Raw genomic sequence first — 12,802 nt, forward strand, 5'->3', positions numbered from 1 at the left:
ATTCCCTTCACCTCTTAGGGGTTTTAATGATAGGGCTGGCTATACAGTAGTCACTGCACATGACTATTGAAAATCCAATTGACTATTGAAAGGCCAATTCCAGTGAGATTCTGAAAAATAAGAATTTTATTATTACACCACATTAATGGGACGGCAGTTCTAATGGACTAATGTTTTGTTCATGGCCTACGATCTGTGGTTTTAAATATTTTCTATTAATTTCTAATCATTAGCCTGTATTGATAAGATTCCGTTGTAGATTAACAATTCTGTTTGTGTAAATATCTGTTTATTTTCACATATACATTACTTTGCAAAGTATTGCCAACCATTTTTCATTGCACACTGCATGCTTTGCCACACTTTGCCAAGAAAAACAATCGGTTTCTGTTGTATATCCTATTTTACATTTAATTCTAGGTATCATCAGGTCTCATAAAACTGGAATTCTGTTGCAGAATACAGAAAATGCTGGACTCTATATACTATATTTCCCATCCCACTTTGTATTATGCCTTTACATTCAATAGCAATCAAAATGTTTATACAGGCATAATCTGACAAATGTACTATAACTTAGTTTCCAACTGAATTATAGTTGAAAATCATCATCAACCTTGGCCATTATTCAATTGCTGCATTAAACACTTGCCCTGTAACATCGTAAATCTGCATTTACTCTATCCACGCCCAGTCTATCCAGCCCTTGGGTCAGGAGAAGATGATTAACCGCGAGATGAAGATCCAGATTTGTTTAAGAACAGCTTTAATCCCTAAAAACATGCCCTTATCACCACCTTCCACCAATTCGCTCTCAGGAAAGGGACGAGATTAAATTGAATCGTAAGCCGTGACGTTACGATGTGCTTTAGCTGTGATTTAGGGGCTGGAGGTTGCAGATTTATGGCCGGGGCAGAAGAGGCACATAAAGCAGGCCCCTACACCCATCCTCGGCCACAGATAAAAATACAAAAAATACAGCCATAAAACCCCTCACCCACCCCTGACACATACACACTCACACACACACACACAAACACATACTGTCTTGCGTTAAAGCCTGTTAGCTACCATAGTGTCTCTTATTTTTATTATACACTAATGAAAAAAGCAGACAAAACAGACACAAAGCTATGATTTCTTCCCCATTCAATTAGGGTGCCTTTGTCAGTGAGTGTGGGTGCGAGTGTGTGTTTGAGTGTAAAGCCACATGAGACAACAGCATCCCGAATAATTGGAAGAGAATACAGACTGTGGCATATTCAGGTCAAGTGCAGACATGGAGGCTGGAGTGGGGAAAAAGCATAGAGGAGCTTTTTAAACGCGTTTTATAATTAGATCCTCCGCACGGCCACGTCTTTATCCCACCGCAGCCCATATTCATTCAAACTGCAACAACAACAAGTTCAATCAGGCAAAAGCGTGTGGAGCTCATCTCTCCGCTCCTGTCTCTCCACACCTTCTTTCTCCACCTCTTTAATGTAGCCTTCTGATGACGGACGGAGTAATCGATCATCGAAGACATCTGCACAGATCACCCACAAGGGAGCTGAATGGATTTCGGGGGGTTTAGTACTTTATCATGCACAGCGCTCAGGCAAAAGTAGGGGAAGGACGAAGTCTTATAAAAGAAGAGATGAGAGTGTTTGAATGTATGTGTGTGAATGAGTGTGTTACCACTGTCCTCCATGTCTCAGCATGCCATCCATGCTGCCAGTGGGGAGCTTGCCTGACTGTGTCTTGTGTCTGTTCTGGCATTTTGCCTGAGCAGTGTTCAAGAGATTTTGTATTTGACATGTGCTTTATATTCTAACATTACTGTACTTTGTAGGTTGGGTTACAGGATAAGGTTTTTTCGTGAAATTAGTAAATATCCGATTGCTGTAGGGGTTCACACCTACTTTATGTGTTCCAGACCTTTATGGCTGTTTTTACAGACAGGGATTAAGTCTAGTCCTAGACTAAATTCAGCTTTCAATGAGAAATCTCTATTTAAAATGCTGTGCAGTCCAAGACTAGGCTCAGTTTCTGTCTGGAAGACCAAAGGACTAAAATCGGTTCCAACCTAAAGACATAGTAGTAGTAGACATAGGAAAACATATTTTAGACTATGGGAGGCCCCACATGCAAATTCCCCAGGTTAGTGTATCATTCTTTACCTTTAATGGGACATGGCAAAAGTCATAGGACTTATTACAACTTCTGCCATATAATATGCTATAAATATGCTATTTATGACAGTGTTATTTATCATTAAATAAGTGATTTACAAAATATTTATTGATTATTTTGTGGTCTCACATTCTACTACAGAACTGAAGAGTACTGATCACATCTTCCTTTCCTATTTGTAAAAATACATGTTTAGTTTAACATATACTTTGCGAAGTATTGCCAACCATTTTCCATTGCACACTGTGTGGCCTCCTGGGTTTTGTCTGTATCATGTATGATTCACATCTCTGCTTTGCAATTGGTTCATACACTTTTTTTCCACATTTAATTCTTAAGTATGGTCAGGCATCATGAAACTGGAATTTAGTTACAGAATGCAGATAATTCTGGACATGTACTGTATTTTCAATCCAACTTTGTATTATGTCCACTTTGTATTATAATAAAACATCTTTTTGGACTACAGGAGGCCTTGATATGGCAAAAGTCTTGGGACGTGATATTAGTTCCTATCAATTAAAAATCTATTACTACATCTACCATACTATAAATATTCAGTGTTATTTATAATAAAACTAGTGATTTACATCATATCTACTGGATTGATCGTGATCTTATATTCTAAATCTAATAGAGCATGACAGGTTCTGAGATATATTAGTTGTATATGGGAATACCTGAGCAACTTTGTCAAAGGCAAAATAATTATAGCTTCCGTATATATCCTCTATATTCAATTATACTCTCAATTTGGTTTGCTTGAAAAACACACACGCAAAGGCAGCAGGTAAAACAAAGCCGTTCTGTATATTTTCACTTGTGGAACAACAGATAAAAAGAGCAGCACAAAAAACAATGATGTGACAGATTCAGCACACTTTGTAAATAAGAGATGCGATATGGGAAATATGACACCAGATTATTCTCAGCTCTAATCAAGGAGAAGAGAGCAGGGCTGGAACCCACAGGCTCCTGGACGAACAGAAGGTTCACTGCGGCCAGACCTACAAGAGAGCCAGCAGGGGTCAGGGGCAATGGCCAATCCCCACCGCCGCCCGCCTTTGGCCTGGAGACAAGAGTGCTGATGGATTGGAATGAAGGAGCTGGATGCTGACAGGCAGGGCCGTGGCGGAGGGATGTGGGTGGGATAATGGAGTCAGGCGGTGGGGTTTAACCTCCGCAGGGCTGCTCTCTGTAGGCACGGCCAGCAACAGCCGCTAGGTCTGCCCAGGACCAGCGGGGGGAACGATATGTCAGCTGCCTCTGACACTGCCATAATCACAGAAGACCCCGGGGACCCCTTCACTGGAGCGGCTGGAGTTGAGAATTTACTCACCTCACCGCCAGAAGAAGAGAACAGCAGCCACAGATAGTCAGTGCATTCTCAATCAGCATCAGGAGATGCTTTCTGCTGTTTATCGCAGACAGAGGAATTCTCTAACAGTGGAATGGAATGTACTGTTATCCTGACCGTATAACAAAATGCTGTTTAGAGAAGACCCAGAGCCCCAGAGTATGAGGCTGAAATCAGTCAGATTGAGGTTCTTCAGGAGGTTCTATTGCTCTCTAAAGGCAATCCCTACAAAGGTCTCAAAGCTGTCCTCAATCCAGCCCTACTGAACCACAGTCAGGCCAGGTTTTCATTCCAACCAGATTCTGCTATACACAGGGTAGAAGATCTAATCTGAACTATTAGTGGTCCCTGAGGACCAATCTGAGAAGCACTGACACAGGCCATGGCACCATGACAATCTTATAAATGCTTAAATGTAATTGGAACTCACACAGATTTACTTTGAAGGTGACCTACAAAAGCTTCAACAATCGAAAGCTTCCACTTCTCTTTAAAATATCTTTATTTACATGCCTACTAAATAGTAATCCAAGGGGGATTGGCACCATCCATGAAGACCCATGTATAGCAGGGTCTGTGAAAGTCCAGATGTTACATGACCTGGGTAAACGATAGGGCCTACACCGAAGATTTCAGCTTTAATTTTTGGTAACACTTTACGCGGATGGTCCATTTGATGGCCTCATTGATGCTTAACTGACATTCAACATTCACAATGTTATATATGCATAACAAGCCTCAATCAAGCCTTAATTAATTCAGTTTTTTTTCTTTAGATAAAATTTGGCTGTTTAAACTGTTCACATTTATAAATGTAAGTGAGCGGATCAATGGCAGCAATACGCACACGCTTACAGGAAAAAACAAATGCATTAAATTCCATATCTTACATTTATAAATGTGAACAGTCTAAACAGCCAAATCTTATCTAAAGAAATAAATCAAACTATGCATCAGATACTCATCTGAACTAGGACCACAAAGGAAAGTAACTTAAATCTGATTTGTAGATATTGGATTTGACAAGTCCATCCAGCCCTAAAAATACAATCTGTTTTTCATTGCATTAAAAGCCATTAAGCCAAGAGCAGATTTGAGTCACTTCAGCCAAGCTGGTAATTTGTAAACAGGTGTGGCTTGGTTAGCTTCATTATCTTATTTGTTGGGACCTTAAAACTACATTTTGAACTTAGAATTTTGTTGATTTTAGATGATTTACAAAGATGTGAAAATGTCATAGTGTCACATTGTGACACTAAATGTCTTTTGGCATATATTAACAATTACATTGGCTCCAGTCCCAATTTTGAAGAGTTAAAAAAAGACCAAAAAACACTTTTAAAACATTTTAACACAACATTACTAAAGTTTTTATGTGATTTTTTTCATGTATTTTCAGTACATGTTATCTAAGCTTAAAAATATAAAAAAATTCCAAATAACCCAGAATGGTTCTTCGTCATTGCAGTGATATTGCCTGAATCTACGACAGCTGTTAGCTGTAACTGCTAGAATACAGCATCATTACAGGGATCGCAGGGTAACTGCATCTGGATGCTGCACCGTCCTGAAAGCTCAAAGTGCTGCATGGGTGCTCATCACGCGTGCAATATTTGGATCCAAGAAAATCAGCCCATTGACCTTTCTCTGTTCCTTCTGCGCTGATACGCCGTTATCCACGGTGTCATCCATTTGCGCGCGCCGCGTCCCGCTTTTAGCTGCCTCTCAGGGTAAGGTGAGGATTGATGGAGCTGTGCATTAGTCAGAGTGCTTTTCAAGGTAAGAGGTAGGTGGAGTGCGGCGCTGGAGCCATTGTGCATTGCAATGAAGGTGAATGATCATCATAGTGGAGCCTTCTATGAACGCGTTAGCCGGCTATGGCTGCTCCAAAATATAACGGTGTCACGACTGCGGGTCACCTTCAGGCAAAGTTTAGCCACTGGAGCCGAGAAGCAGAGCCTCTAAACACATTCTGCTCCAGGCGAGTTTGAGTAGAAAAACAGCTCAAGTGAGCAGAATCTCGGCCCTCGACATTTCAACAAGCCTACAAAATGCTAGCTGTGCTACAGGAATACATAAAGAGAGTTCATTTGCGACAACAGATAAGCCCTATCCTTTAAACATACCTTTATCTGTTTTTGCATAGGAATTCTAAATAGTTAAAGACACAGATGATACAGTCAGAAGAAAGATAATGTTTTTTAATCAAAAATTAAGATTAATAATAGTATAATAAGGGGGCTAGTGTGATATTTATTGAGCTACACTTACAATGTAACACTTAAGTATTATGTAATACATCTGTAATGCAAGTGAAGTGTTGAAGATTAGGGTGCTACAGACTAGTAGCTCTCCAGCCCAGAGGGTTGTTGAACCCAATTGCAGAACAGTTGATCTTAAAGCAGGTAAAGCCAAAAAGAAAGGAAAAAAATAATTAAACAAACACACCACTCCTCACGCGGGATCGAACCCGTGTCGTCAGGGCCGTGGTTCATGACACTACTGCTGCCCCAGCAAGTGAATGGGACACTAATGAGAAAAAACGCCCTTATTAGGGGATAGGGAGCCCAAGAACGAATGAAAAAATGAGAAACTAAAGTCACGCTGAGCATGACAGAGAGACAGAGAAGGAACGTAAACAAAAGCTCACCAGAGAAGCATTTTATTTATTTTTTTTATATTCATTCATTATATTTAAAAAAAACCTCACAGACCAGATGATTCCACCTATTGCCGACCCCTGTTATAAAGGTCCCTAATGGCGTCCTGTGATAATCCAAATCAAGCAGTTTGAATATTCACACAGTGTCCGTGTCTCAAACCGTGTCCTCAAGACTGCAGGAGTTTGTGGACAAGCATTGTCCTTTTGAAATAATGTCGGTCCACAATAGAGCCACTGGTATCAGGACCTACTTAACATTGATTAACATTAGGCTGTCTTAAAGTGCCTGTAAAGAAGAGCAAAGCTGATCTGGCATTGAAGAAACACGCACGCCATGACATGACTCCAGGCTAGTTGGTCATCTCCACCAAGATAAAACCAGGATTCATCACTGAAGATGACACACTGACTATCTGAGTCACTCCATGACAGTCTGGCATAGCTACCCACTAAAAGGTGGTGCATTTCTTTTTATTGATTCTTTCTTAGCACAACTATTTTTTATAATAAGTGTAGGTATATTTACTTTTTTAAACACAGATACAGGGATCGTTCAGTGCATGTGAATTTCAGCCCTATTGCATTATCCATTACAGCTGCCTGCGCATACTAAACTGTAATCTGTGGCTGACTCAGGGCGGATAAAGAGTCATTCTGTTACGCATTCTGTGTAGCAGCTGTCCTTGTGTGGCACTTGTGGCTAGTCTACAATTACCAGATATACAGTCAGTAATGTGCATTCATACTTTCAATTAAATAGCCTGTTAAAAAGTACAATATAAAAAATACAAACGCTTGACTCATAAATTAAAGTTTAAGCTTATTCTTCTATAAATAATCTAGTCATAAGCTATATGTGTGCAGTTGTGTTGTGCAAATAGTATGTAAATCTATGTAAGGCAAGTAAATGTAAAAAAAAAAAGAAAATCAATGGCTCATTTTTTCTGTCATATTGCACTGTTTACTTCAATGTTAGTATTAGACAGACAGCAGTGAGAGCCAAGAAACAGCAGGTTTAAGTTCATTTTTATACTCGATTCACACAAAATAAATTATTAATGTTTTCAGCACCATTTTCATGCTTAGTATCAGTTTACTATCTCTATACAAACTGACTATTTGCCAGCTAAAAAACACGAACTATAGCTACAGAGATAGTAGCACTAGCTGAGCTAACTTATCTTTAGCATTTTTCTGTTTATCAAAAGACTGACTACATTTGAATTGAGTAGCATATTTATCAATAAAACTATACTACTGAAGTAAATGTATCATTAGAATAGCCCTGCTGAGGTACATTTATGATAACTGTAGTGTGCTTTTTTAAGTATGTCTGCAGAAATGTTTAAATGTTTAAAAATGAAAAAAATTGCAGTTTTTGGAAATGCTTTTTGTTGAATTTAGGATATTTAATTTATTCAGTGGTGAACAACGTGGAAAAATTCATAAAATATATTTTTGCTCTAAATGAAATATTTTCTGACCTGTCATGATAATTGTATTTTCCAATCGATATATTATCCCATAAATACTTGCAATTATTGTCATTTTAAGACAATTTTATGCTGATGATGTAATGATAATATAACAGCACAATAATGCTACTACATTTATTTAAATAGCATTTTTTTTCTATATAGGAAAATAAATACATTAAAATTATAATATAAAAAAGTTTGAATGTCTGGTAACACTTTACAATAAAGGTACTGTTAACTAATAGTACTTGTTAGACTTAATTTACTTTCATTTACTTTAATTTAATTTTCTTGTAAATAATGTCTCAATTCATTATTTTTTAAAACATCATTAAGCATTATCATTTAGCAATGTTTAATAATGACTTAACTAGTTAACTAGTTAATAAATAGTTGAGATATTTAACAATGTTAAATGTTATTTGTGACCCTCATTTGTTACCTAATGAATTCCTCAAATAAATAAGAAAAATAAAGTTAAAGCACTGTTTTCAAACTAAGTCAACATACCAGCTTATCTACAGTGATGTCTTTCCTCTTTAAGTAAATAAAATGAGCAATACTGAGGTCAGTTAAAATGACTGAGGTTATGTTTGTATATTGTTCAATAAGTTGATACTTTAATTATTGTTACAGGACTAACTGCACTCATGCTTTTATGTCTAAAATCAAACTGAGAACATGGTGATAGTCCATTCCTGATACACGTTTAGCTTGATGTGCTGGAAAAGCACTTTTGCATACAGCTTGTACAGTATGCTCAGGCTTTTCATAGTTTTATAGTACAAATAATCTTTTTACTGCTGTTTCTGACAGACAAGATCAATGTGATTATGATCAGATGCTGATAAACACAGTTCCATCATGATTCCAGTAAATTCTACTCTCAACACAATCAAATGCTACAACTATTGAAGTACAAATAACTACAGAATAATATTAAAGTGATTCCTGTAGGATTCTTATAAAAATATTAAAGTAAATAATACAGGATTACACACATATATATGAGACTATAAGTGCTAGTGTTAGACTGCAGCAGGAGGTGAAAAATACACTGTCAGAAAAAAAGGGTTCTGTACAGGTACAGTTTTAATGTAAAACAGCTAAATTCCTTGTACTTATCAGGAAGTACAACATCGGCCTTAAGGTCCAAATGTTTACATTTAATAAGGTTTTATGGTACAGAACATTCTATTTCCCAAAGGAACTGAGTATAACATATTTTTATGAGCTAAAGTTTTAAACAGAAAAAATAAGCTAGAGGGTCTGGAGAGAAGAAGGGGTTGCAATTGTACATGTTTCAGTTTTTTTTGTTTTGTTTTTTTGAGATTAGCACTGCTGTGACGGTTTGAGACTGTATTTCAATGAATTATAGTGTATTATTATCATTATTTTACAATATTAAGTAAAAAAACGGGACTGTAGACATATTTTATACACAGCTTGTAGCTCCTTAAAGATTATTTTTAAAGTTTAATGCAGCACCACTCACGTCTTAAACCTACAGATATTCTGTAAGTGCTGTAAGACTACAGCAGGAGGTGGAAATACAGTTTCAACTGCTTTCATTTTATATGTTTTTAAGGTACATTATGTTCACTTTGCCAAAGGAATTCTGCATATATATATATATATATATATATATATATATATATATATATAGAGAGAGAGAGAGAGAGAGAGAGAGAGAGAGAGAGAGAGAGATTTCTATATATTAATTGTTTAAAAGAAAAGGATGCTATGTTACAGCTAATTTTCCAAACTAAGGGAACTGTAGACATATTTCTGAAAAATAGATTAAGTTTGAAGAATTACATCACTCTTTTTAGATTGCTACTGAAGTATTATACAGTACTATGCACATCTTAAAAGCCTATATAGATTACTAAAGCATGATTTTGAACAAAACAGATATTTACTTCTAATTGGATACTACTATATACAACTTTACAGCACATTGCCTCTATATTTTATAATATTATACTGCATATTATACTATAGAAATCTTAACATATTATATACCACATCATATTTCTAATAGCTCATTATATATAGCAATTTAAGCACAATAATGCAATGTTGTAAGTGCAAAACTACATATAGATTATAACTGAAGTATCAAAATGAACTGAAGTACTGTAATGCACTATAGAAATGCACTATGTGTACTCTTTTATATGTTGTATTTAAAGTAATGTAATGCACTATAGTGCAATATATCCCCCTTTGCTACGATAATAGCAGGTTAATAACCTATTATTATATTGCACCACATAAAGCTTATTGTTGCTTACAAATGATTACTGGGGTATAAGTATAAACAACACAATATAACCTGTATAATTTTCTACAGTAGCCTATAATAATCTTTTGTATCAATATGTGTTAAAAGTGTTTGAGAAAGCATTTGGACTCTAGTGAAGAATAAAAAGTCCGACAGGCTCTTCATGCTGCAGCTCTCAAAGGGTACAGAGACAGAGTCTGAGTATAACTGATAGATTCAGCACAGAAACTGTATATAAATATATGTACATTACAGATCTCAGCTACAGTATATCATGGCATTAATTGCCTGAGTTAGTGCTGTTTTTATAGATTGTTGAATTTTTATATAACGCAGATCTTATTGCATTATAATAAAAAAATCATATAGTTCTTTATGGGCTATAACTGAAGTATTATAATGCACTACATAAAAAATGTATAGCTCTTTATAGATATACATTTAAATAGTATAATTCGACATATAAATCTTCATAGATCATTCTTTATAGGCTATAACTGATTTATTATAATACACAATGGAAATCTTATCTTTTTGCTTTTTTAATGTCCTTTTTAAATAATTTAACATAGGATGTAAAGGTCTGTCCAAAGTTTTGACGTCTTACACTATATTATTATGCACTATATAAAGTGTGCTGCTCTTTAAATGATAGCTGATTGATTCTATTATTATTTTTGTTTTGCTCTATGTAAAACATATACAGTAGTAGTAGTAATAATAGTGCAACACTAATAGTTATTATATGTAAGCTCATATAAATATGTTGTGAAACTGTGCGCTGAACATTAAGGTCTGGTGATGTATATTTCATTAACATAGATCTAATAGCATTATAATTATGCAGAATATACAAATTTAAATAGTAAAATGCAACGTAGAAATCTTCATAGACATTTCTATATAGGATGTAAGCTTATCTTATTGCTTTTTCAATGAATATTTAACATTGGATGTAAAGGTGTGTCCAAACTTTTGACATTATATGTTATAATTGAGGTATTATACCACTCTATAGAAAGTGTGCAGCTCTTTGAATGCTAGTTTAATTTTTAGTTTAGTTTGTCGCTGATCAATGAAAAACCTTTTTATCCGAAGCAACAACTTTACAGGAGGGAGATAAAACTTTCTTAACTTTCAATGCAAGTCAATATAAAAAGAGTTCATTTCAGGTAATTTTGAAGAATTTCTATTGGTCCATTCATCAATACATTTTGACATAGTGTACGTTTTTTTCTGTTTAAGAATGTAATAAACTATATAGTAAATGGAGATACTAGTTTGTAATTGGACAGCGACGATAAACAGCACAGGTGGTTCTTTACTAATAACTGGTTATTGAAGAGAGATCAACAGCCCCATATTATTTTTATAGTAATATAGGCTAATATAAATATGTTGTAAAAGTGTGTTCTGAACTTTGAGGTCTCGTGAAGAGTGTGGTAGTCTGATACGAGGAGAACTAAAAAGATTCAGCACAGAGACCTACTGTACATTCATACATGTGCATTAGCTGTACATCACAGTCCTGCTATAGTATAGTATTAAGTGCTGAATTAGTGCTGGATTTAAGAAGGCAGATCACTGTGGAGAAAGATGCACCACTATGTATCACTATATCTACTGCTGCTACATTTAATACACACCACATTCACAACAGCACACTGCTGTAAATCACTGCAAATAATACACGCACACAGAGAGACTGCCTGCTGCACGCGCGCTCCGTCCAGCACTGACGGACACGAGCGCAGCAGCCTCAGCAGCATCAGCATCAGTTGAAGCAGCGCGAGCTCCCAAAACATCACAAAGCCCCTCAAATAAAACAAAACCCAGCTCTTTTCTATCTTACCTTGCCCGCGTGCCGAGACCACCACGGCCAGTACGGCCAGTACGGCCAGCGCCACGCTGACCATGTTCGCCGTGTAACGCGCGATCGTGCTCGTGCCTTTTTTCCGCCGCTGGGCTCGCGCTCACCCCGCGCAGCGCGTCCGTCCTCCTGTTCAAGCACTTTCCCAGAGCGGCGCGAGCGAGCAGGCGCCAGCGCCGTGGCGTAGGACCCCGGAGGAAGGCGTGGCCGGTGTTGAAGGGGCGGGTCCGGGGGTGTGTTCGGGGTGAGCTGTGGTCGGATGTGGAGGGTTTGATGAAGAGAGAGAGAGAAGGACGGGAGGAGCGCGCGGAGCTCCGTCTCGTGCAGCAGCAATAATAGCATTAACAGCAGCAGCAGCAGCGGCGTTTCAGCACCGCGGACAGCTCCTAGCGTCCGAACCGCGCAACAACTTCAGCCTCAACTTCAGCACAGCCTAATACTGCCCTTACACTACACTACACACACTCAGCAACACACTGTCACTCTTACACTCACTCCTCTTACTCTGTAAATTAATACTGAACTCATCCAGACTAGGAAGGAACCCATGCAGGAGTCAAGTAGTAAAATTAAAAGTGTTAAACAAGCCAAAATAGGTATTAATCAAATCAAATCTATTTATATAGGGCTTTTTACAACTGATGTTGTCACAAAGCAGCTTTACAGAACAAAGAATCAGACAATACACTAAACATACAGTACAGGCCAAAAGTTTGGACACATATTTTCATGACTGTTTACATTGTAGATTCTCTGAAGGCATCGAAACTATGAATGAACACATGTGGAGTTTTATGTACTTAACAAAAAAAGTTGAAATAACTGAAAACATGTTTTATATTCTAGTTTCTTCAAAATAGCCACCCTTTGCTCTGATTACTGCTTTGCATACTCTTGGCATTCTCTCAATGAGCTTCAAGAGGTCGTGACCTGAAATGGTTTACCTTCACTCTGTGGTCCAGCTCACCCCAAACCG

The 12,802-nt window shown here is 37.1% G+C and overlaps 1 protein-coding gene across 2 annotated transcripts in view; it reads right to left on the reverse strand.

The window, feature by feature from the left end:
* sez6b (seizure related 6 homolog b) overlaps positions 1 to 12,153 on the reverse strand; it is a 316,013-nt gene extending 303,860 nt beyond the window's left edge. For both annotated transcript variants that reach the window (XM_049466784.1, XM_049466783.1), the window contains exon 1: positions 11,809 to 12,153. In XM_049466784.1, the coding sequence (XP_049322741.1) occupies positions 11,809 to 11,872 (64 nt within the window). In that variant the 5' untranslated portion in view covers positions 11,873 to 12,153. The remainder of the gene's footprint in view (positions 1 to 11,808) is intronic.
* Positions 12,154 to 12,802: the final 649 nt, after the last annotated feature.

The sequence above is a fragment of the Astyanax mexicanus genome, chromosome 18 (genome assembly GCF_023375975.1).
Source record: "Astyanax mexicanus isolate ESR-SI-001 chromosome 18, AstMex3_surface, whole genome shotgun sequence".
Taxonomy (NCBI): domain Eukaryota; kingdom Metazoa; phylum Chordata; class Actinopteri; order Characiformes; family Acestrorhamphidae; genus Astyanax; species Astyanax mexicanus.